Source organism: Paramormyrops kingsleyae, chromosome 6 (assembly GCF_048594095.1).
Source record: "Paramormyrops kingsleyae isolate MSU_618 chromosome 6, PKINGS_0.4, whole genome shotgun sequence".
In the NCBI taxonomy this organism is placed as follows: Eukaryota; Metazoa; Chordata; class Actinopteri; order Osteoglossiformes; family Mormyridae; genus Paramormyrops; species Paramormyrops kingsleyae.
This window is the reverse complement of record NC_132802.1, coordinates 35,339,444-35,366,486: the sequence shown is the minus strand read 5'-3', so window position 1 is coordinate 35,366,486 and position 27,043 is coordinate 35,339,444. Positions and strand designations below refer to the sequence as shown.

General features: G+C 42.6%; 1 protein-coding gene across 4 annotated transcripts in view; it reads left to right on the top strand.

The window, feature by feature from the left end:
• LOC111833375 (voltage-dependent L-type calcium channel subunit alpha-1D) overlaps positions 1–26,672 on the top strand; it is a 97,658-nt gene extending 70,986 nt beyond the window's left edge. For 3 of the 4 annotated variants that reach the window (XM_072713128.1, XM_072713127.1, XM_072713130.1), the window contains 19 exons: positions 3,773–3,856; positions 7,259–7,294; positions 8,185–8,313; positions 8,561–8,626; positions 8,715–8,806; positions 9,119–9,278; positions 9,672–9,799; positions 9,885–9,981; positions 10,964–11,066; positions 11,557–11,658; positions 13,281–13,411; positions 13,873–13,989; positions 14,199–14,509; positions 15,518–15,544; positions 16,175–16,300; positions 16,573–16,730; positions 17,404–17,516; positions 17,603–17,917; positions 24,708–26,672. In XM_072713128.1, coding sequence (XP_072569229.1) covers positions 3,773–3,856; positions 7,259–7,294; positions 8,185–8,313; positions 8,561–8,626; positions 8,715–8,806; positions 9,119–9,278; positions 9,672–9,799; positions 9,885–9,981; positions 10,964–11,066; positions 11,557–11,658; positions 13,281–13,411; positions 13,873–13,989; positions 14,199–14,509; positions 15,518–15,544; positions 16,175–16,300; positions 16,573–16,730; positions 17,404–17,516; positions 17,603–17,917; positions 24,708–25,013 — 2,601 coding nt within the window. In that variant the 3' untranslated portion in view covers positions 25,014–26,672. The remainder of the gene's footprint in view (positions 1–3,772; positions 3,857–7,258; positions 7,295–8,184; positions 8,314–8,560; positions 8,627–8,714; positions 8,807–9,118; positions 9,279–9,671; positions 9,800–9,884; positions 9,982–10,963; positions 11,067–11,556; positions 11,659–13,280; positions 13,412–13,872; positions 13,990–14,198; positions 14,510–15,517; positions 15,545–16,174; positions 16,301–16,572; positions 16,731–17,403; positions 17,517–17,602; positions 17,918–24,707) is intronic. The other variant, XM_072713129.1, reaches the window with a different exon arrangement.
• The last annotated feature ends 371 nt before the right edge of the window (positions 26,673–27,043 follow it).

Here is a 27,043-nt window from a genome sequence, read left to right as displayed (position 1 = left end):
ACTGGAATCCTTGGGTGCCGCTGGTTTGTCTTTGTGTCAAGTGAGCAGTTGCTCAGGGAGTCCCGAATGAGGCACATTACCTGCATGTGTGGGAGCATCAGGTACAGCCACACAGCCCTGTGGTGTGATTCCCTGAGGGTGAACCAGCTCGCAGAATCCTCATTGCTGAGGAACTGAGCGGCTGGACCAGGCCAAGGGGACACCCACGTAACACCTGGCTGCGGCAGATAGATGGCCACATCTGGAGAATGGAAGTGGACCGCATGTCGGTACGGTTGTCCAGAAAAACCTACTTGGAACTTTCAGAAAAACCTACTTGGGACTTTACAAATTGAAGTTTTTCCCATGAATTTAAATGTGCTTGATTAGAAAATATTTTAAAAATATTTTACTAGGCCCATTCTGGGGTTGCTCAAAGCCATTGAATATATGAAGCTCTGTTTTTCTTAAAATTGCCTATTTTTTGCCCATTGGCACAATTCTTTTTATTAGAACTACAATTTTTTGATGTGTGGAACACTAATAAAAAGACGTTTATTCAGCATGTGCATTTTAATACAATGATAATTAATAACCATACAGCTTGTTAAAGTAGCAAGCCTGTGCAGTTTGTTATAGTATTGTGGGATTACAAACAATCAAGCATTCAGTATCTTTTTCAAATAGGACGATGCTTGCGAGGCTGTTTAGCTTCTTGCAGAAGGGCACCATGCTGCACTGGATCTGTAGTAATGCAGACCCATCTCACTCAGCTGTGTCAATAATCACCTTCACTGTACTGACCAGGTCTTCTGCAGTACAAAAGTTTGAATCTTCAGACCACTTCTTCACTGAATTTGCCAACCGTTCATCATATTATGAAAAGTGTGAATCATACTGAAAAGTGTGAATCATAATATCACTTATTGATATCGGGCTTATAAATATGAGCATGCAGCAGATCATTCTTGCCCAGGTAAGCCCAGAACATGCCTAGAACTAGAACTATATAAAAAGTGTACAAACCTCATAAAATGCCTGGTTTTTGTGATGTACAAAAATGAGACCACGATAAATCATTAAAAAACTTTTCCCACTTTTAATGCGGCCTACAGCCTGTACAATTCAAATGAAAAACAAACAAATCTGTTAGGGGGGAAATTATAAAAAACATACAATAAGCTGGTTGCATAAGTGTTCACTTTTTATATCCACCGTAACTGACGATTGAGCATTTTTCCGGCAAGTCAAACCCAATTACAGTAAAACAGCGGCCGTTCTAATGTATTTCGGTTTCATTTCTGTAGGAAATTGTAACCCATGAACTCTTTCAGTGTATCTTAGTATATGGTAAGGTTTGCCTTTATTCATTAGTTTAATCCAAGTATGGAACATAATGTTGAGGGCAAAATTACTGCTGATTTTAGCGGAAAAAATGGATTTTTGTTGGTGCTTACATTCAGTGCCTCTGAGTGACCCCAGGCTGGGCCTACAAAAATATTTAAAAAGCTCCTGTAGAGAGGCAGATGGTCATCAACCTACACAAATCGGATAGACAGACACACAGACAGACACACACACAGACAGATAGACACACACAGACATACACATACAGACAGACAGACACACACACACACAGATAGACACACACAGACATACACACACAGACACACACACACAGACAGATAGACACACACAGATAGACACACACAGACAGACACACACAGACAGACACACACAGACAGATAGACACACACACAGATAGACACACACAGACAGACAGACAGACACAGAGATAGACACAGACAGACAGACACACACAGAGATAGACACACACAGACAGACAGACACACACACACAGATAGACACAGACAGACAGACACACACACAGACAGACACACAGACAGACAGATACACAGACAGACAGACAGACACACACACAGATAGACACACACAGAGATAGACACACACAGACAGACAGACACACAGATAGACACAGACAGACAGACACACAGACAGACACACAGACAGACAGATACACACACAGACAGACAGTCACACACACAGATAGACACAGACAGACAGACACACACAGACAGATAGACACAGCCAGACAGACAGACACACACACAGATAGACACAGACAGACAGACACACACACAGATAGACACAGACAGACAGACACACACACGCACAGACAGACAGACACACACAGACAGATAGACACAGACAGACACACACACAGATAGACACAGACAGACACACACACACACACACAGATAGACACAGACACACACACACACAGACAGACACACTCAGACATACACACAGAGATAGACACACACAGACAGACAGACACACACACAGACACACACAGACATACACACACAGACAGACACACACAGACAGACACATACACAGATAGACACAGACAGACACACACACAGATAGACACACACAGACAGACACACACACACAGACAGATAGACACACACAGACAGACAGACACACAGACAGATAGACACACACAGACAGACAGACACACAGACAGACACACACACAGATAGACACAGACAGACAGACACACACAGACAGACAGACACACACACAGATAGACACACACAGACAGACACACACAGACAGACAGACACACACACAGATAGACACACACACAGACAGACACACACAGACAGACAGACACACACACAGATAGACACACACAGACAGACACACACAGACAGACACACACACACAGACAGACAGACACACACACAGATAGACACACACAGACAGACACATACACAGATAGACACACACGCATATACTGTATATATATATATATATGTGTGTGTATGTGTGTGTGTGCTTGTGAATGTATATGTATATACTTGAAAATACCACCCAAGTCCCTTTGGACAATAATCAAAAATTAAGGGATTGAAACAGTTTGAAAGCCTCCTGATTTGTGGTCTGATTTAAAGAAGTTAGTCTATAAGCGCAAACCTAAAAAAAAAAAAACGAACATTATTGTATTACTGAATTACTCAAAACGTTGTAACAAAACAATGATAAAAGTATACAGATTCCATAAGTGTTTCAGCAGAACATTCAAATCATTATGTGCATATTTACATATTACTCATTTTCATGAAAGTTGCCAGCAGTTCTTCAGATGACTGTATTCTTTATGTTCTTTGTCAGTGTTTATTAAGGTTTTACACTGGTGCTTTCCTTTAAGCATTAAAAAAGTAAAGCAAATATTGGGAAGAATTACTGTGTATTCGTGGAAAGTTAATTGATGCTCTGCCCAATATTCCCCTCTCCTTCCGTTTTCTGTTCCATGACGTCCTGTCCCTCCCCTATGCACTCTTACTTTGTCACTATTTTGTTGGCACCTGAAATGTATTTGACATGTTGATGGTGACTGGCAGCATAGCGTACACTGTGCTCAGTGAGGTCAGTCTGAGTGTGGCCCAACCACCCTCCACCTGGTCCCTCCACATGTCTCACCCCCGTCCAAAGCAGTGTTCCACTGTGTTACTGCAAACCTTGTGTTTTTGCTCCTCTGCCAGCTCAGAGGCCATCTGACTGAAGATGTCAGGTATTGGGATCACTTTCCATCCCTACATCCATGCCAGAAATGTACTCTTCCACAAGTATTACTCCTGAACCTTTTCGCCTAATTCTTGAGAGAATTCCTGTCTGGTTTTTGATTCCCTGTTCTCTTTTCCTTTCCCTGCTGCCTCTCTCTTCCTTTCTCTCTTCCTCTTGTTCCGTGACTTAACCCTGACAGCACTATTTCGCCGATGCATGGAACACTTTTGATGCCTTAATCGTTGTTGGTAGCGTCGTTGACATCGCCATCACAGAAGTGAATGTAAGTAACCATTTTCATGTATGTCCTGTAGCCTCTCTATTCCAGCAGAGGTCTTGCAGTAACATCAAAATTATAGGGGTGAAGAGGCTAATCTGAGGCCTGCTTTTCCACTGTAGTACACGCCTACTGAACCAGGTTAAAAGCGTATTCTGCAATATGGCTGCTAATACTCATGATTTGAGTATTGACATTAGAATTTTTTTAATATGTTAAATGCACCAGGTCATGTAAATTATATGTGGTATGTTGACCTGCTTTATTATAAGATGATTATTGCAAGACCGATTTTTGTGCCGATTATTGCGTGTTTATAGTGTCTGAAATGTTTGTGGTGATTTTTATTTGTAGTGGCGGAATTCTAACCTTTCCTGTCTGTCACTTTTATGCATATGTGCTGATTCATATTTATAGACAATGAGAAGAAGCACTTTTTCTAAATCTAATAAAAAGGGTTGTTTGTTAATTTATTCTTTTGAATTTCTTATACTTCTAAATCAGGATTTTTAAAGTGTGAAGTCCTAGATGTTACTTTGTATGTCTTTTTGTCGTTTTAGTGTCTTATGTCATTTATTTGTGTTTGATTGTGTCATGTTTAAGATTTGTCATTGATTTGTGATGTTTTCTGATGATATCATAATCTCCTCGGATTACAAAAAGCAGTTATCATCTCTAGCATGTCAGGAGTCTAACTTATGTCTTAGAAACTGTTAGAGACAAACTGTTAGGCCTAAAATTTAATTTCTGTAAGGGTCGGACATTGCGGGCTCCTCTACCTTATTTTGCTTAACCACTGTTTGATGGAATTGACAATGAGCAAGTTTCAACATACTGAATTAAAAAAAATGGTTCACTTTGACCTTTTGTGGTTAATTAAACTACCCGCAGTATTGGTGTAACACTATCAGTGGTGTTTCGTTTTGGATGATCAATCTAGGGCCTGTATCACAAAGCAGGATTTTAGCTGGATAACAGATTTAAGGTAGTCTGGGCTAAATGCAATTGAGCGAAGATAAAGTCCATTTAAACCGGGGTACCTTAAATTCGACAAGTTATCGAGCTAACCAACACATCTTGCTTCGTGATATAGGCCCATGATTGTTCCTTGATGGTTACGTAATTACAATGATAAGCAAGACATTCTAAAAACGTAGCTCCATTGTACTCATCAGTCAACAAGCCCACACTTTGACAGTTATCAGATTCTCTATACCTGTATGGATATTTTATTCCAGTGACACGTCTAAGTGACTTCTCTGTTATGTTTGGCAGAATTTTTTTGTTTAGATTGTGTGTGCATTTGAGAACAATTGTACAGTTGTAATGAACCATGCTGACATACAGCTTAGTAAAAACTGTGATGCTGTGTCAGATAACAAAGCAACTTGTATCAGTTCGATTTCCCGGCCAGATAAAACCTCTGACGGCCTTTTACTGATGTTCCCTCTAGATGTGTGTCTATCTCTATGCGGGTGTGTGGTGTTATTGCTCTCCTGAGCTACAGAGCTGTAGCTGATGAGCATTTGTTTGGAGTGAGCCTTTCAGTAGATGCCCTTGAGTAATATCTCACTGAACAAGACACACTGTAGGCCCTACCCTATGTCTGTAGGCCCTACCCTACGTATCAAGGCGGTTATTTGCCCTCTTAGCTCTTACTTTGCTGAACACTAGAAGAGGCGGCATGGACTACATTAGGACACCCTTGGCTTGGGACACACCTGGTCTCAGATTGTTCTCGACTAGGTTGAGCCTGATCGATAAACATAGGGGTATGTCATCTTTTTCTTAGTTTCTCAGCAGCTTAACAATGTTCCTAAACCACCATTATCCCCCACACTGGGAGCTGTCCCATATCTTCTGATTTTCTTTTGTCAGTCCGACCATTTCTCCTGTTTTGTTTCTTTCCAGTTTTTCCATTTTGGAAGCTATAAAATATGATCTGTATTTTTATTAGTGGTTTGCGTGACTTATTTATTAGTTTGTGGAACTTCTGGAATTTTAGTTTGGGTCAGTATTGTTATCGTTTTGATTTATTAGCTAATATATTTTAGACGTATTTCTGTTTAGTCTTTATATCATTCAGTCTTAGTAATTTTATTTCTCGGTAGAGACTGAAAGCTGTAGAGCTCTTTTATGTTTCTGATCTTTAGAGAATCCTTCATTAATACACAGTGCACACCATGTACCAATGTTCTCAGAATGAGCAAAACATGTTCCTCATATAATTAATGGTAAAGTTAAACAAATCATTACTTCAGTTAAATAGTATTTGAAAACAATAACGGAAAGTATTTGACATTTCTTTTTGTTTTATTTCAGTTAGGTTTGGAAGCGGTGTTTATAGTTTTTCGTTGTAGTTTTAAAATTTATTTTCGTGTCTTATTTTATTTCAGTTTATGAAAATGTTTTCCCTTTCAGTTTTTGTTAACAGTAATAACCCTGGTCAGAGTAATTTCTGAAGAAGAAGTTCATTGTTCTTAATAGTACACAGCTTTAACTGTCTTGGGGAGGGGGGGGGGGGGAGCAGGGGGTGTTGCCCATCCTTTTCTAAGGACGCTATTGGAAATAATGCGCCCAACCTTGTTGTTTTGGTTTGTGTGACTCCTTTGTCATCTCCCAGGAAACCGAGCGCTTTGATGCCGTGCATTTAGAATTGTCATGCTTTGTGTTTTGTTCTGTTCCCTGCTGTAAAGCGCCATTAACTTCCGAGTGAGGAGCTCGTTAGGGAACAGGTGTGTAGTCTTAGGTGCATGGCCCAGCCGCGACGCAGCGTCTGAGAAGGAGACCCCCTTCTAAATTGCATGACTTTCCAAAACTGGGGGGCAAAAAGCTTCTTTGCCATTCAGATGCCTTGTGTCCTTGCTTGATGAATGCGATGCTGGAAGCATGCCTCATTAATGCCATGGAGATATAGACTTGCATTTTGAGTTCGCTTACATTTTAGCACTAGGATCTTTAGTTGTTTTTAATTAGACGATTGTTGATTTGGTGACATTTCTCGTAGCGCCTTGCGAATTACAATGACATTCACTAGTGCTTAGGACCACACATCAGAAGCCTAAGAAGCTGCTTGGACTGGACAGATCGTGTTGCAGAAGCATTATAAAATCTTGCAGCTACTGTAGAACCACACACAGTATGTACGCTATTCCTTGACTTTTGATTTAGTTCAATTATTTTGTTCATGTTTTCTGTATGAACAAGCATCTATATGATATATATGTTCAATGTATATACCAAATATACATGTGAATATGTGCATTGTAGGGTGTCCACTCATGATGTTTTGTGTCTGCGTCTGTCTGTGTGTGTCACTTCTTAGGCCGGATGTGCAGTGATTCGTATAGATGAAGCATGGTCACAGTGCCATGTTTGGGTAGTTAATGCAGCTCTTTGATGTTAAAGCCAACAGACACTGTCATGGTGGAGGTGGAGGCAGGGGTAAGATGCTCTGTGCAGTGCCATGCCCATCTGCCTCCACTTGGTTTTATTTTCATGTTAATTTCTCCATCGTTTGCTCCGAAAAGTCCCTGATTTGTATTTTGTTATTTTTCTTTTTTTAATTTTGCCTTTTTTTGTACCACTGCCTTTATTTGCCGTGTTACTCTGGAGGGAAATGTGACGCCCCTGAGTTCTTCTGTTAGGCCCACAGTGCGCTTGGTCCTTCCCTGTGAAGGCCACATGCAGATCACTCTCACTAGTGCATGCCCACCTCCCCCCCCCCACCCCACCCCACCCCCGAGGGCCGGGCGCAACATCACTGCTGCATGTGTTGTCTCAGGACCGAAGAAACCATGCTTGTACTGTACGGCACAGGCAAGTATGGCCGGGTCAATGGCATGCTGCCCAGCCTGTCAGCCCCCCCTGCGCCACCTGTTGGCGACACTTGGTAGTGCTTTAAAATAGTCACTACAGGCACATAGTAGTAACATTTACTGTTTCATGGACTACTAAACTATTTACCTAACTATTTATTTATTTTGACCTATTCACCTACAATGTGCTATAGTACACATATATCAGCTAATTTATTAGCTGTTTAACTTTTTTGGTATCCGCAGAAATAAGGGGTACACTGAGCAAATGATCTATTTTTAAGTGATATTTAGCACTCTGTATGATGTGCTGTGGTATTACCACTTTAGCGCTGGCTAACATTCTGTCATAAAAGATGCAAGGCGGAACGGAGTAGCAGGCGGCATTCCCAGGGTGCCTGAGTCGTGATCCTGTGTGACACACACTGGGTATTAAAGCACTACCAGTTCTCTCTAGTGCCCCCCCCCCCTTCTCCCAGCCCTCTACACATGCTCACAACTCACCACCTTCTCCAGAACACCGAGGACAGTGCCAGGATCTCCATCACCTTCTTTCGCCTCTTCCGGGTCATGCGATTGGTCAAGCTGTTGAGCAGAGGAGAGGGCATTCGGACGCTCCTTTGGACGTTTGTCAAGTCCTTCCAGGTCAGAGGTCACGGTCACATAGCGCCACAGCTGGACATCAACAAGAGCGTTTTGGAATCCACACAACTAGACATTCACTAATCACTACACACAGACACACACAGACACACACACAGGGTAATACAAAAACAGTTACTGGTAGAAATGTAACTTCAGTTAAATGTTAAGTGGTTTTTCTTAGAAAGCAGATGGATCACATCCTGTTTTCTTATGTGTGAAATACCGGTTTGACTTTTCATGTCTGTAGGCCCTACCCTACGTTGCTCTTCTCATAGCCATGCTGTTTTTCATCTACGCCGTCATTGGGATGCAGGTAAATGGTAGCCAGGTCTCTCCCCCTTAAATCACTGACTGTAGAATAATACGCAATGTCCTACTGCAGTGCTGCATTCGTTCTCCAGGTCTTTGGGAAGATTGCCATGGTGGATGGCACACAAATCAACCGAAACAACAACTTCCAGACGTTTCCTCAGGCGGTCCTCCTGCTCTTTAGGTTTGTATTTTCAGACGTCTGTTTTTCCTCATCGGTCGGACAGGATTTCAGGGTTTTACATGCAGGGTATTCAGTCAGACTGTACACTGTGAAATGCAAGGTGGTCAACTCCGCCATAATAAAAACAGTGAAAGCAATAAAGACATAAAAAGTAGCAATATAATGAATATGTAATAAATATGGAACAGAAAGTTAAACTAAAAAAGACCAGGGATGTGCAACACAGTTAATATGAAGTGCGAGGTACATAACACACTTTGGGCCCGCGCCCTGAGTTCGCTGCGCATGTGAAGACGCCCTCCCCTCTCCCAGGTGTGCTACCGGGGAGGCCTGGCAGGAGATCATGCTGGCCTGTCTGCACGGGAAACTGTGCGACCCAGAGTCAGACTACAACCTCGGGGAGGAAAGGACCTGCGGAAGCAGCTTTGCCATCATCTACTTCATCAGCTTCTACATGCTCTGCGCCTTCCTGGTTTGTGGTCACTCCTTTATCTGATGTCTGCGTTCTCAGGCCCCCTGTACAGCCAGGGTGACATTTCTTTTGCCTATAAGCAGAGGTTTCAGAATTTCTCATTTCTGATCAGGGTAATTATTTCTCATGGTTAGTGTTAATACTGCTTGGGTGTGCCTGACTGTCCCCAGTGACTTGCTGATATTGTGCCCAGAATATCTGTAGCACACTTTCTGCTGAGACAGACTCTCGCAAGCCCATTTACAGACCCGACTCAAGTCTGCCGCATCACACTCAGGGATGTAAACACACGAGATAGTGGAAACCAAATAATAACTGTAAATCCTGGCAGATTCAAATATTATTGTGACATAACAAATTTCCTAGGAATATCTGTGTACCGGTTTCTTGCAGATCATTAATTTATTTGTTGCTGTCATCATGGACAACTTTGATTATCTAACTCGTGATTGGTCAATCCTTGGTCCTCACCATCTGGATGAATTTAAGAGGATCTGGTCTGAGTATGACCCAGAAGCAAAGTGAGTGTAACCACAGCAGGCTGTGTCTGTTTTCGGGTGCGCTGCCCTTCTAGCTCTTGGTTGAATGGGTGTTTCCTCCCCGCAGAGGCAGGATCAAACATCTGGACGTGGTGACGCTCCTGCGCCGCATCCAGCCCCCCCTGGGATTTGGCAAGCTGTGCCCCCACCGAGTGGCCTGCAAGGTGGGTCACACACACACACACACACACACACACACACACACACATACACAGGTTTGTAATTATATCTTTGTGGGGACTCTCCATTCATTTCTATGTGGAAAAACCCTAATCCATCAATGACAACCTTAACCCCAACCCCTATCCTTATCCAGAAGTAACCAAACAAAATACAAGACTTTTGCCATTTTTAGTTTTTTGATTGCATTCACAGATCTTTGTGGGGACCTGAAATTTGGTCCCCGCAATGTCAAAATAACAGGTTTTTATTACATTGTGGGGAACATTTAGACCCCACAATGTAATATTAACATAATCCACACACACAGATTCATCTGTACACATTGACACACACGTCTGTGAGCTTTACGTTTTTATTATGCGTCTGTTATGATGGATCTTTAGGCAAATTAATCATTTTTTCCTTTTTCTAGGATTACTGATTTTTGCAGGGACTATTTTCAGAATGCCATGAAGATTGTAAATGTCACCACATAGAGGCACACAGATACCTATTCAGAAGTCACGGGTGTTTTAACATTTTTATTTCTTTGCTAAAATTACTGATAGACGCAGGAAATGATCGTGAGCATTGTGACGATTCTGTGAAATGGGGTATCAGTCAGCTGGTTGTGATGTGGTGTACTCGGCCACAGAAAGTGCTGCTTTAAAGCTGAAAGCTGCTCTCACAGTCTTCGCAACATTAAAGGTTTCAATCACTGCTGAATGAAAGCTTGTAGAACACCTCTTCATACAGCTGCACTCATTCAGTTGCATGACCGAAAGAAAGAAAGAACAGCTGTACCTGAAGAGTGTGCGATGTCAGGCGTGTGATGTCATGTGTGTGATATCAGGCGTGTGATGTCATGTGTGTGATATCAGGCGTGTGATGTCATGTGTGTAATGCTCGTCAGTAGCACAGCTCCTAGCTTCTGCTACTTAATGTGATTGTTTGTCACATGACCCCAATACCATCTTACTTCAGAGACTGGTTGCCATGAACATGCCCTTAAACAGCGATGGGACGGTCATGTTCAACGCAACGTTGTTTGCCTTGGTGCGGACAGCTCTGAAGATCAAGACTGAAGGTAACTGAATGCTATGTGGTAGGAGAATGCCAAGGCTCCCAACCACTGTCTCGTAAAGATGAAACATAACTGTATAATACAGTTTGAAACACAATATATTATCATTTAATTGACTCACCACCATTCGGATCTGAGGTCATATTCTCCACCATCAAGCCCCACGGGTGAAGGGTGTCATCAGATGTATGTGAAATGATAATATACGAGTAACAGAGAGAGCATTTATTTGGATGGTATTTTATGATGCATCACAAAGCAATGCTAAACATCAGTTACCGAAAGCCACAAAAACATACTGTGCAATAAAAATGAAACTTTCAAATCCCTGTGCTCACTCCCCAGTTCACTTCCCCTGAACATCCATGAGATTTGGCTCCGTTTAACAAACATCCTGGTCTGCTTCTAGCTCTCGGCTAACCTTGTCAATACTTGTCGACCTGGATTTCCTCCAAATTCATTTGAAAACATCTACCCATGTTTGGGTTCCCAGGAAACCTGGAGCAGGCCAACGAGGAGCTGAGGGCCGTCATCAGGACTATCTGGAAACGAACCAGTATGAAACTTCTGGACCAAGTGGTTCCCCCTGCTGGTGGTCAGTCACATGGCCTTAACTGACTATCGCTAGAGGCCTGGTCTCTTCTTTCTCACACACACACAAACACACTCAGAGAAAGGCGTGGGTTTAATCTTGATACTGACTTCATCAGAGGTTCGGAAAAAACCCTGCCAGATCAAAAATCTCTTTTTTATATCACAAACTAGAATCCTCACACCAATGCAATACTGTGAAAAAGCAGGCTGGACTGTTGTATTCTCTTTCTTTTTGGGGGGGAGGGGGGGAGCTTTTTCCTGTTTTGATTTCTTGAAATACAGATTAGGGCCGACGTGTCTCACATCGTGGTTCGATCTCTGTCATGTCCCCGTCCTCTGACTACAGCGTGCCCATGTGTCTATCTGCTCTGTCCTGCCTGTCCCTGTGGGGCCTCTGTGGGCTCACTGCGTCCGTAGCGTGTCAGACCTCACGGCGTGCATGCTCTCTGTGTCGAAAGCTCGCCGTCACCCCCGCCCTCAGCTTCTCCACAGCTTCTGCCCCTGTCTGTGCGCCCTCTGTCCTTCTGAATATTCTGAAGCAATTCTGTTTCAAGGTGGTGGCATGGAACTGGTGTCACCTCTGGCTTAGCCCTGTCCCCCGTGGCGTTCAAAGGACGCCCTGTTTGGGGTTAACGCCACACGGTCGGCTCCGCTTGCTTGCATGTGCTTAGTGGGATCTAGAGCTGCATCACCATCCCCTCCAGTTCTGTCCTAAGCTCCAGTGTAACTTATGTGGCTTTTTAAAACCTCGTTTAGATTGGAGAGAAAGTAGAGCAGCGGGTAGTGGTACATTGTAGCTGTTAGCGGGTAGCGGTACATTGTAGCTGTTAGCGGGTAGTGGTACATTGTAACTGTTAGCGGGTAGCGGTACATTGTAACTGTTAGCGGGTAGCGGTAAATTGTAGCTGTTAGCGGGTAGCGGTACATTGTAACTGTTAGCGGGTAGCGGTACATTGTAACTGTTAGCGGGTAGCGGTAAATTGTAGCTGTTAGCGGGTAGCGGTACATTGTAACTGTTAGCGGGTAGCGGTACATTGTAACTGTTAGCGGGTAGCGGTAAATTGTAGCTGTTAGCGGGTAGCGGTACATTGTAGCTGTTCGCTGTAAATTTACAGTGTATAAACAAAATATTTTAGGATTCCATCATTTACGAAAGTAATAGAATGCATCGATACCTGTGTCTGAAATATTATATGTTTTATGTTTTATATGTTAGTTTGTATTTGATATTCAGATTCTTTAATTTGCTCAGTCTCCCTACCTCGTTTGCTGTGTTCTACGTTCTGAGATTTTTGTTTGTTTCTGTTATAGTGAAATATCCTCTGTTCTTACATGTACCAATCAAGAACTTAAAAACATGGAAGACTAAACATAGATTGACAAATTAACAAACCCCGAAATCCCGACAGTTTTCCACAGACCAAAGTAACCACAATTTGTTATGCTTACTTAGCATTTGCACCCAGACATTAAGGCATTTAATGGTTCATTAAAGAGCCATATGTTGACTTGTCTCTGGCTTTCCTTACACTCTCCATCACTGCAGTCAATTGTAGATGAGAATGGGGCAAGGGGGCTCATCTGATGGCGGGCGGGGCGGGGTTGTGTGGTCTGTTCACCCAGATGACGAGGTGACCGTGGGGAAGTTCTATGCCACCTTCCTGATACAGGACTACTTTAGGAAATTTAAGAAACGCAAGGAGCAGGGCCTTGTGGGCCGGCACCCATCCAAGAACACAACCATGGCATTGCAGGTGGGTGGGTCGCCTTTCTCTTTATTTTCTAATGGTGGGGTTTGGGGAGGGTGCTGGATATGCTAATCCATGGGGTTGGGCAAAATATATTACCTCAAATTTTATTTTAAAGGTATTTTATCTCTAAAAATGGATTGCTGAGTTCAGTTGTTGTATTTTCAATAATAGCAACAAGACATTTTCTCTTGTCAACTACTGTCAGCTGCTCTCATTTATACCCAAAGAAGTTCAGATAGACTCCCAAAAATGCAAGGTGTGCATAGCATATTAGCGTGCTAGGAAAGCAAAAACACCTTCAGATATCAGACCAGAATCTGATAAGAAATTGTTGAAGATTGTACTGTATGATAATGTCTACAGGTTGCTTGTGTCAGGGAGATTTGCAGTTCTGCATTGTGCCTGATCATGAGATGTAGACACCACAGGAAATCTTTAAGGTGCTACTACTGTCTTCATCACAGGCTGGCCTCCGCACCCTACATGATATCGGACCTGAAATCCGCCGGGCCATATCGTGTGACCTGCAGGATGAAGATCTGGTGGACTATAATCCTGATGATGATGAGGATATTTATAGGGTAACAGTCTGTACAGTGTATTTCACACAGTTGTGTTTGTTAGCCTGAATCAAACTGGTAGAATTATGCGTCGTTTGGTTTTTTTTTTTGTCAAAATCATTAATGAAGGTAATTGTTTCTTGATGTTTTAAAGGAAAAATGCTGTTTTTATGTTGCTAAATAATTATAGAGATAGTTGGAGTTGTTTTGACCAGACTGTCTGCTCACAGAGGAACGGGGGACTTTTTGGCAATCATGTCAATCACGTCAATGGGGACCAGAGGAACTCCATGCATCTGACCAAAGCAACACAACGCCCTCTTCAGATCCACCTACCACCCAACCATGGAAAGCCACCCTACAGCCACCTCAACAACTCATGCTTCAAGTCCCCTAAATCGACCAATGCCAACCTCAACAATGCCAACGTGTCTAGTTTCCCTGGGTCCAAGGTCCATCGCCCTTCAACAAATGGGTTCCCCACCCGTGGCTCCTGCTTTAAAAATGACCATGACACACGCAAGAAATCATATGCAAAAAGGTAGCTTGTATTTGTGCCATTTGTTTGAATAACTTGCAACAGTTATGATGAGGTGTAGTGCATGTAACAGCAGACCTGGTGATGAATAGAGGTATCCCAGTGATAAGTAGAGCAATGAGGTATTGGCTGGTCAGCTGCATTGACACTTGATCTTGTCAACACAGTAACTCTAAAAGTATTTAATGCATCTTTTTCCAACTTCCCAATAGCATTGCATATCTGGGTCTATTTCATTTTGAGACAAATCAGGAAAATTCAATCATATTGAAAGAGTTTCCGAAACCTGGTGTACGTTTTTGGGGGTTTCCAGACAAAAAGTTTAACTAATGGTATAGTTGGTACTCTGGGACTTTTTTGATTTTGAGACACATCCCATCAGTATTTTACAGTGTCATTTAGTGGTGGCACAATAAAGGACAGCCACAGATGGAGATCAGATTAATGTGAATTCTTTTGAGACAAATCACACAAAGTTGGGCTTTTATTAAAGATTTTTTACAGAGGTGGGGAGAGTGGGGTGTGGGAGCAGTAGGAGTTTGATGGGGGGGAGGGCTGACAAGGCCATCAAAGTTCCAGTAGCCAGAGCTGTTGTTGTTCATCTGAAAATTGGCACATGAACATGCTGTGATATATACAGTAATGTGCAAAATATCAGCTCTCTTAATTACGGAAATAACTTGATGAGGTTGTTGATTCATTAGCCAAACATGATAATGATGCTAACGGTTGAGTCAACTAATGCAAGAAAATGTACTAGTAACTAGTATTTAATAGATCTTTTTCAATCTAGTTACTGCAAATACTTTAGGAGTGACTCAGCAAACACACTTTGACAGACATCATGGTTTTATACCATTTTATAGCAATTTACACCAATTTAAATATTTTGCACAGTACTGTTTATTGTCAGGTATTGTACAGAGTGCATGTTGCATTGTTACTTTTCTGGGTCCCTTGTCCCCTGATTACAATCCAATCAACATGTTTTCTGCCTGCTGCCTGGAATAGGACCCGCTACTGTGAGACCTTTGTGAGGTATGTGGTTACAAGTTCTTGATAATCGCTGGCAAATGCTCGTTCTTGGAATGCAGTCAGTAAGCAGGAAAATTGCATCTGTTTACTGGTGTGACTTCCTTGGAAATGGGGTGGCTGCAGTATGAGAGCTGGGTCATCTGAGCAGTAAATTACAGCTGTGCCAGTTGTCGCAGGATATCAAAGGAGGGAGCTAATGATACACATCAGCCTGTTATGTGGAGAAGGAGAATGTGGGCACCAAGCATGACCCCTGCTCTGAGCGTCTCCACTGCCTGATGGTACCTTAAAGCCAGAATGGCGGTTAGAGATCAGTATTCTGCTCTCTGTTAAGATTCCAGAGCTGTAATCTAAGCTCCCCCCCGTTCCGCCCCCAGTCGCGATCTAACACAATGTGGGCGTTTCTTCATGGGAAATTATATTCACAGTTTGTTAGCTTTTTTTTTTTTTACAAAAAAAAATACTTTAGTATGTATTCAAAGTTTATTTTGACCAGCGTAAATGAAATTAAAAATTATGCTATACTAATTTTGCAGTAGTTAATTATAAGAAGACTATTTGTTTACCTTTGTTTACCATTGTATTCTTACAGTTATTTTTCTTAGAGTTTGACCTCTGACCCTAAACACGCAGGTCAGATATGGGGGATGGCTGGCATCCCGCCATCTGCAAAGAGGACCATTCTTTGGAGGAATACTCTGACCTGGACTGCTGCTCTCTGGAGTATTACAGTGGCGAGGAGTTCTGTGACGACAACAGGTTCGTCGAATGGAACCAGCACTCACTCTATTTACACACCTATACTTATACAGTTCAATTCTGCCGGTCCTGTCATTAGTCAAGGTTACCTTCCTGATGATGATGTCATTTAAAAGGGCCCGGGGGGGTATGGGGGTGTTAACGCTATGTATCTCTGATATTGGTCGGTGTTTTTACTGATGAGGCAGGAAGAAAATGAAAGGAGTTAATCAGATAAGGAGACTACGGAGGACGTGATGACCTAAAAATGTTCATGTTTGTGTGGTTTGCAGATCCTGTAAAGAGGTGCATAGCAACAGCGACCACGATTACGAAACCCCGAGGGGTTACTACCATGCAGCCGCCTGTTACCATCATGAAGACGAGTCCCCTATTTTCCACGAGTCGTGCAAGTCCCCAAAGAGACGACTGCTTCCTCTGACACTGCAAGGTTAGTGTGGATAGCCTACAGCTTTCCCAGCACACTACCTAGTGTGAAAAAAACAAAATAACTGTCAAACTGAGACTTGCCTGTTCAGGCCCTGAGTTCATGTTCAGTAAAAGCTCTTGCATCCAGCATAGTTATGGAGTGGCACGCTTTGCTGGTACAAAAATAATTAATAGTATTAGAGCATCTTCTATTGACAGTCATAAGGTATTATAGTGTTGATTATAATACTACATAAGCTCCAGTGATGCTCTCATCTATAATGTACCTTCATATTGCATTATAATGGTCAGTAAAAGAATTAATAAAGCATTACATCACCTTCTATTGACAGTCATAAGGCATTATAGTGTTGATTATAATACTTCTTAATCTCCAATGAAACTCCCATCTAAAATTCACTACAGATACCCTCATTGTGCATTATAATGGTCGATATATGAATTAAGGATACTTTGTTCTGCATTATAAAGGTATCAACTGTGCATTATAGATGAGAGCTTTGTAAAGCATTCATAATGCATAATAAGCATGGCTATAATGTGTTATACCTTTTTATAAATAGTTTTAGCCATGTTAATAATGTGTTATGAATGCATTATGTGTTCATAGATTCTTAGAGACATGGCGTTCATAGAAAGAGATACCATTACATTTGTTGCAAACTCATCTTCAGCGCACCAAAAGCCATCCTTCAGTTTTGAGTGTCTGAGGAGACTCAACAGTCAAGATGAGATGCCACTGTCTCCACGTCTCACTGCTTTACCTCTTCAGCTAATGCAGCACCAGGTAGGCTGGACGCATGCCAGTGTAAGCGCATGGTGAAGGCTGTGCTGGTGTTGTGACAGATTTGTGGCTTGTACTTTCATCTCTAGGTGATGGCTGTGGCTGGGATGGACTCGAACCTAGCACTCTCCCCCTCCTGCTCGATCTACTCCTGGGCCACACCACCTGCCACCCCCATAAAGAAGGAACATTCTCCCTACTGCACCCCTCTGATCCAAGTGGACCGGCCCAGAGGGGAGAGGAGGCGGAGCAGCAGCCAGATGTCCGTGCACCGGAGCTCCTGGTACACGGAGGACGCAGACCGACGGCAAAGGGCCCATGTGCCGAGACACCTGCAGATACCGATGGAGTTCTGCCACCTGTACGAGCAGAAGAGGGGGAGTGTCAGCAGCCTGGTGGAGGCGGTAAGGTGGAGGTGGTGGGGGTTAGCTAGAGTGACCACCAGCATGATCCTAAAAAGGAGGACACAACCTGTTGGGGGGAGCTATATCATAAATGTGCTACAGAAGCTGGGAATGGAATATCTATCACAATATTTATTTTGTTATCTAGAGAGCATAGCATGAAAAAAATAAACAGCTTTCTCAGCTTCCATAGTGTGCATGTGTGTGTGTGTGCGAGTGTACCTACCTTATGGGGACACACAACATGACGAATACCCATCACTCAATTTAATAAAATTGCAATGAAAAAGCTAAGGATAAGGATAGGGCTAGGTAGGGGTTAAGGTTTTCATAGTTAGCGTTAGCATTTTTCCCATAGAAATGAATGAGCGGTCCCCATAAAGATATGTTTACCCGACATGCGCGCGTGTGTGTGTTTGTGTGCGCATGATCGGGAGTTGTGCTAGTGCTAGTTGCTGACGGGGATGTGGGAAGTGGAGGGAAAGAGGAGGACATGGGGGGTAAAAGGAGGACACCCAGCGGCAGTTTGACCAGAGGTGCATGGATCGTTATGCAATATGCTAATGCTAATGCTTGACTGGCTGGTCGATGCTGGGGAGGACGCTGGCGTTGTTTGTTCGCCGCCTCTCTAGTCAAGTCAAGCCAAATAACCACAAGTTTTTAAGGATACATTTACGGCAAGTTTTTGAATAACCTTTTGCCTTTTTTATTAACCGCGTAACAGACCAGTGGGAAAAATAGTCACGAGCTACTGAGTTGCGTTCGTCTATCTGTTGCAGTTAGCGCAACATTGCCCGGAGACTCCCTTGATCTGTATCAGTAGCTTGTTGCCACTCATCGCCATCGCTGCTGCATAGCCGAAAGTCTGTGTTGTATTTCGGGCTAGCAGCCACGCGACGAAAAACAATTTGCAGCGCATTTTCCTTTCATGCCGTTGCTGTTACCACTATGTTAAATTACTCTGCCGACCAGCTGATGAATCTCAACAGTTTCTTCATTACACCGTGCATAAGAGTGATTAAACAACTTGGACTTCTTCACCGACCGCGTTATATCCACAGAAGTTCCCCAAGAAAGTTCCTCTACTCACAGACAAATTCCACCATCCCGGCTCTCTGGTCGGCCACGCGACCTGTCGCTCCTCACACACGTCATCAGAGCAGTGTCCCCTACTGGATAAGTAGGGCTTCTCTATGACAACACCTCTCCGGGAACCAGACGGAAAACGTGGCGTGGATTCCACTCTGCTACGGTCACTGCAAAGATTTGTTGCTTCATCTAACAGCAAAATTAAACTGTTAAATGCTCAATCTATCACAAACAAATCTTGCCTTATACACAACCATATAATGAACAAATGTCTGGGTTTTATGTGCATTACAGAGACCAAGCAATAACCAGATAATTATATCTCTCTGAATGAGAGCCGTCCCCCAGGATATAGCTACCTCCAGAGAGCCCGCAGTACAGGTCGTGGCCTGTCAGTCATCCATCGCAGCGAGTTGCAGTTATCTCTCTTACCACTCCCTGAACTTTCTTCATTTGAATGCCTTGCATTTAAATGTAAGCTCCCTTCCCCCTTGCTGTTTCTTCTCATTTACCGACCACCAAAACCAAACTCATCTTTCATAAGAACATAAGAACATAAGAAATTTACAAACGAGAGGAGGCCATTCGGCCCATCAAGCTCGTTTGGGGAGAACTTAGCTAATATCTCAGAGTTGTTAAAATCTTATCTAGCTCTGATTTAAAGGAACCCATGGTTTTAGCTTCCACTACAATAGCAGGAAGACTATTCCATACTCTGACTACACGCTGTGTAAAGAAGTGCTTTCTCAAATTTGTTTTAAAATGTTCTCCCGCTAATTTCCACTTATGGCCACGAGTTCTAGTATTTAGACTAATATTGAAATAGTCATTTGGCTGAACAGCATCCAGACCCGTTAGAATCTTATAGACCTGAATCATATCCCCCCTTAGTCTCCTTTGCTCAAGGCTGAACAGATTCAGTTCCGCTAACCTCTCCTCGTAAGACATTCCTCTAAGACCAGGAATCATTCTCGTAGCTCTTCGTTGCACCTTTTCTAAGGCAGCAATGTCCTTCTTGAGGTATGGTGACCAAACCTGCACACAGTATTCTAGGTGGGGTCTTACCAAGGAATTATATAAGTGTAACATCACCTCCCTTGACTTAAACTCCACACATCTAGAGATATAACCCAACATTCTGTTCGCCTTTTTTATTGCTTCCCCACATTGGCGAGAGTGGGACATGGAAGCATCAACATACATACCGAGATCTTTCTCGTAATCAGCTACCTTTATTTCAGTGGAACCCATAAAATATCTGTACTGTATATTTCTGCTCCCTGCATGGATTACCTTACATTTATCTGTGTTAAATTTCATCTGCCAAGTATCAGCCCATTCGCTAATTAAATCCAGATCCCGTTGAAGCCTCTCTGCTGCTTGATTAGTATCTGCTACCCCGCCCACCTTAGTGTCGTCTGCAAATTTAACCAGTTTACTGTATGTATTCGTGTCAATATCATTAATGTAAATTAGGAACAATAGTGGTCCTAAAATTGAACCCTGCGGTACCCCACTATAAACGGAGGCCCACTGTGACATAGTGCCTCTAATAACTACTCGCTGCTTCCTATCAGTTAGCCAGTTTTTGATCCAAGCTGCCACAGTTCCTAAAATTCCTGCAGCTTTAAGCTTTAACAAGAGCCGTTTGTGGGGGACAACATCAAAGGCTTTCTGGAAATCTAAGTAAATCACATCATAGGCCTTTTTGTGATCAATTTCACTTGTAGCTTCCTCAAAGAACTCAAGCAGATTCGTTAAGCAGGATCTACCTCTCCTAAATCCATGTTGGCTATCCTTTATAATGTTATTTGCATCTAGGTAATCTACCATTTTCACTTGAATTATAGCTTCCATTATTTTTCCAGTAATGCTAGTTAAACTGATTGGCCTATAGTTTGCTGGATTACTTCTATCCCCTTTTTTGAATATGGGTGTTATATTAGCATGCTTCCAATCTGATGGTACCACACCCGCAGATAACGATTTCTGGAATATTAAAGTCAAAGGTTGGCTAATAATATCCCTCATCTCTTTCAAGACTAAAGGTAAGATGCCATCAGGCCCCTGCGATTTATTTATTTTGAGTTTAGCTAGGCTTAGTATCACATCAACCTCAGTTATACATATATTGGTCATAGACGATGCTGTATTCGTATTAATTGGTGGTAAATTACTTGTGTTCTCTATTGTGAACACCCTTGAAAAATAATCATTAAACTCGTTTACCATATCAATTTCGTTATCAATTATAAGGCCCTTACTATCCTGCAAATTAGTGATTTCAGCTTTTAGTGCTCTCTTAGAGTTAAAATATTGGAAGAAACCTTTACTGTCATGCTTAGCCTCCAATGCAATTTTTCTTTCTACATCCCTCTTTGATAGCCTAATGTCATTTTTTAACTCTGCCTGTAGACTTAGATACTCCTGCTTGATTATGAAATCATTAGTTATTTTCCAGTTGTGGAACAGAGCCCTTTTCCTCCTGACTTTATTCTTAATTTCCTTAGTAAACCACCTTGGTTGTCGTTTCCTAGATTTAGTTTTGCTGGAAACAGGTATGAAGTCCTCTTGCACTTGCAACAATGTGCTTTTGAAAAATTCCCATGCCTCTTCAACTGTTTTGCTATTTAACTCTGTCCAGTTTACAGTTTCTAATTTCCGTCTCATACCATTAAAGTTAGCCTTCCTAACATTGTATACTTTTAATTTAGACTTTGCTCTTCGGACACTAAAATTAACCTCGAATTTAACCATGTTATGATCACTACCGTACAATGGGTCTAAAACCTCTAATTTTCCAATCCTATCCTGGTTATTACAAAAAACGAGATCAAGAAGGGCTTCTCCCCTGGTAGGAGTATTAACAAACTGAGTAAAAAAACAATCCTGTACTAATTCCACCATCTCAAGTTCATTTACAGAAGAGCCAGAGACTGTGTCCCACTGTATCCCAGGTAAATTAAAATCACCCATAACCACCACATCATTTTTATTACTCATAATCCTGATATCATCATATAATATTCTGCTTTCCTCTACAGCTACATTAGGTGCCCTATAACAAACCCCGACAATTAGGCCATTTGAATCTTTAGCATCAAGTTTGATCCATACAGCTTCTGAATTTTTATTTTTATCTCATCCTTGAGATGTTGTCATTTTAGGTGATATGAACATCCTCTTGTCACTTTGCTGCGGAATTTCTTCAATTGCTCAACTGCTTTAATTTCAAACAACTTGTCGATGTCCCTACACACATCAGGGGACACACCTTGGAACTGGTCATCACAAACTCTGCTTTTCTCACCAATCTGCAGGTGTATGACCTAGGTGTCTCCGACCACAAGGTCATTTCTATGGAGTTGCTATCCCCTTCTAGCCTCTCCAAGTCTAAACAGAACATCTGCTTTAGAAACCTCAAAAACATTAACCCAGAACACTTGGCAGCAGACTTTCAGCATCTGTCCACACATTTCTCATCAGCCGATGAAGCAGTGGACTATTTTGACAGCCATCTGAGTAGCCTCCTGGACCACCATGCCCCTGTTAAAACCAGAGCTGTGACCTTCTCACGCACAGCGCCCTGGTTCACAGATGGGCTTCGGAAAATGAAGACAGCAGGGCGGGTTCTTGAGCGGTGCTATAAAACATCTGGCCTTATTGTTCACAAGCAAGCCTACCGGGAGCACCAACAAAAATAATCAAAGTCTCTTATAGAGGCAAGGTCGCAATTTTTCTCTAATGTCATCAGAAATAGTCCGGGAAATTCCAAACAGCTTTTCTCCACTGTTAATCATCTTCTCAAACCACAACCCCTCCTCCCACTTACTGGCACCACAGCAGAGCAGTGCAGTCATTTCATGGATTATTTCACTTCCAAGTTTACACACATTCCCTCTGCCCTTTCCGGTCCTCAGATCCAAACTGTTCCCTCAACATGTGCTATCTCTCAGCCCCTAAACTGCTTTTCTCTGGCTTCATCAGATGAGGTGCAGAGCATCATCAGGAAGATGAAGCCTTAGACCTTTTTCCAACCTCCCTGGTGCAGACCCATATCACTATCTTAAGTCCCCTTATCACCTCTGTTATAAATCACTCTCTTCAAACTAGTCACATCCCTTCTGTCTTAAAGAAAGCCATCATAAGACCACTTCTCAAAAAACACAGCCTTGACCCAGAAGTCCTTTCCAATTATAGGCCCATCTCCAATCTCCCCTTCATATCCAAAGTGCTTGAGAAAGTAGTTGCCATCCAGCTGCATAACTACCTAAAACTTAACAACCTCTATGAAAAATTCCAGTCTGGTTTCCGGTCAAATCACAGCACAGAAACTGCACTCGTAAGAGTCACAAATGATCTCCTGATGTCATCCGATGCTGGGTCTCCCTCCTTGCTTGTCCTCCAGGACATATCTGCTGTATTTGATACAGTTGACCATGACATCTTATTAAACCGGCTCCATTCCACCTTTGAACTCATTGACGTTGCCCTCAGTTGGTTCCAATCATACCTTACAAACCGGATAGAATACCTTGCTATGGGTGACTCCACCTCGTCTCCTGTGGCGTTCCCCAGGGGTCAGTTCTTGGCCCTATGCTCTTCATTCTCTACCTTACTCCGCTCGGTCAGGTCATCATCCGCCATGGATTTTCCTTCCACTGCTACGCTGATGACACACAGCTCTATGTAAATGCCACAGCTGCAACGCCACTCACATCATCACCATCATCCCCGTCTCAACTCACCGTCTGTCTGGAGGAGATAAAGGTATGGATGGAACACAATTTCCTTCAACTCAACAGCTCCAAAACCGAGGCCATCCTGGTCGGCACTCCTCACCAGACCAAATCATCAGCCATAACCAGCATCATCTTTTCTGGCTCTAGTATCTCTCATCAATAGTCACAAATCTTGGCGTAAAAATGGATCCCCAACTCACCTTTGAATCCCATATCAACCACCTCTGTAACACCTCCTTCTATCATGTCCGGAACATTTCCAAACTCCGCCCCATCCTTTCCCTACCAGATGCCGAAAAGCTGGTCCATGCCTTTATCTCCTCTAGACTGGACTACTGTAATGCACTTCTCTTTGGGATTCCTAGCAAGAGCCTGCAGAAGCTCCAATACATACAAAACTCTGCAGCTAGGATCCTGATGAGGGTGCGAAAACATGAGCACATCACTCCCATCCTCCACTCACTTCACTGGCTTCCCGATTCCGCCAGAATTGAATATAAGGTTTCCCTGCTTACACATCGATGCATCCATGGCCATGCCTCCCCCCACCTCAAAGAACTTATCAACCTAAAACACGTTGAGTTGAAGGAAATTGTGTTCCATCCATACGCATTCAAACACCTCCTCCACATACCCAGAACCAATCTGCAGACTATGGGAGATGGGGCTTTCTGTGCTGCTGCTCCACGCCTGTGGAATGCCCTCCCTGCCTTCCTGAGGGCACCACAACCCACTGACTGTTTTAAAAAGTGTCTTAAGACATTTCTTTTTAACAAATCCTTTGGTTCCCCCACTTTTTAAATTTGTTTACTTTTAAATTGTTTGCTTTGTCTCTTTGCAGCCCTTTGAGATCCTGTGATGTAAAGGGCACTATAAATAAAATGTATTATTATATTATTATTATCATGAGTATGGCCAAAAGCCCGGCAAACTGTAACCTTTCTCCCGCTGTCGTGCAGGTCTTGATATCCGAGGGGCTGGGCCGGTTTGCCAAGGACCCAATGTTTGTCACGGCGGCAACGCGCGAGATTGCAGATGCATGCGAGCTGACCATCGACGAGATGGAGAGTGCGGCAAGCCACCTGCTGAACAGTGGCAGGCTGCCGGGAGCCGGCGGCGGGGAAGGCGGGTTGGGCCGCCCCCGCCGAGGGGACTACGAGCTGCAGGACATCTCTGCTGGCTACAGCGACGAGGAGTCCGAGCGCTCCAGCAGGAGGTACGAGGAGGACCTGGCAGATGAAATGATATGCATTTCGAACGTGTAGCGCTCGCTGTGACCCCAAACACGGGACGGACACGTGTTCAGCTGCCTGCCAAGAGAAGTGCCTTTTCTAGCGGAGTGCAGAAAGGCAATTGCAGGTAGACGGGGGTGTAGCTGCGAGGCTGGGGGCCCGAGAGACAGCCCCGCCTGCTCTGCGATGGTAGAGCCCCGGGGCCCCAACAGCCTGCAGCGAGGAGTCGGCGGCCATGTTCTTATGGAGAAATGGGAGCATGAGCCACCAGAGTATTGCTGAGTCCAAGGGAAGTGCAAGAAAGCCACTGCTGTGAAACTCAAAAGCCAGACAGGCGCATGCAGGCGAACAGTCAGCAGTGTTACAGCTGGTGGGCATCCAGTAGGATGGACTGCATCATTACCTCAGTCGCTCCATTTTCCATTAGCATATCAAGGAAGATGGCCTTTCCTGGAGAACATATCATCCACAAAGGATGACGTGTCGAACTGAGCTCCGAGCGAAGTGTGGAAAATCGTAATGCTGCCCTTTTTTGGCCACGAAACGAAGAAATTACACTTTGTTCATTTAAAAATTAAAATAAACCAGAAGAGCGCAATCACTTGCATTTAACACATTATCATTCTAGGGAATAAATAACTAACATGCATTCATGAAATATGCATATAAATGCTCCAACAGCCAAGTTATTTTTAACACTCTGAATAGCTTATTTATGAAAAAATGGAGTGTAAATCAAATGTAATATAAAGAGATTTCTATATTTTGTAACAGTATACGACACAGACAGCAATATGTTGTGTATATATTGTTATACATATGTGTTTTTGGAATGTGTATTTGCACATGACATGTGAAATGATGTTGCATCTGAAACAAAGTTCTGTTTTCCCAGCTACAAAAGTCTTCTTTAACACTGTAGACAAGTATAAACACACATACATACAAAGACCAAACAACGACAACAGCAATGTTAATAATAATTATTATCATTATTATTATCATTATTATTATTTGTGGAATTATTAGATGATAATTTTTCATATCATGTGCAAAGCCGGTGGCCAGGTAGGTCAAATAAGATTTTAAACTGTTACAGATGCAGAAACTGCAGACATGATTACTGGGTTGCATGTGCTAACCAGAATTCACTATTTTAGTTATTTAAGGGGAGAAACATTTTAAAGTCAGTAAACACTTTAAATTTTTGAAATAGTTCATTACAGAACACCTTCCACATGCTCATTTACACGTTTATTTTTCTTTGCCTTTTAGGTAAGTGGTGATAATATGGATGGACTATTGAACATGAATGAATGGACAGATTAATATTTTTCCTAGAACAGCTGAAGAGTTTAATGGAATATTGATTGGAACCCACAACCCCTTTTAAAATATTAAGCCACAGAGATTTAAAATATTTTATTTTTGTAAAGTATCTGCCCTTTAATGCTAGAGCAATATTATTTCCTTGCTGACCCCTGGTAATTAGCCAGTGTTTTTTTGATAATCCCTCCATACATACAGGAAAATAAAATAATGCCAAACTGCCTAACACTATGCTGTATTAGTTACACAGAAATACCACCTGCCTATACTCCTCTGCATATTACCTTCAGTTTTGTTTCGACTCCATTATACCTCCATTGATGCAAATATTTTACACACCTCTGAATAAAAAGTGTTTCTGTATTTCCTCTTAGATGTGGAATTTCTTGCTTAAATTTTAACTCAACTATTCTACAAAAAAAAAAATCTTTAACCAGAGCAACATACAAAATGTCTAAGAATAAAAAAGGGTAACTTTAGAGATATGTTTTAAGGATGTGTTCATTCATTGCATGCTGTGTTGTGTGTTCACAGTTTTCACTAAATGTTACCATGTAAGGAAACCCCATTTTTATTTGCTCTGGGTGGAAAAGTTCTGTCTCATTTAAAGGCACAGAGCGGAATTTTATGACTGATTAATTACATCACGTTACAAGACCACATATAAACATCCCGCATACTGAGAGGGTGTCGCCCATATTGTCTTCCAATACTAGCAAACACCAGTTTATTAC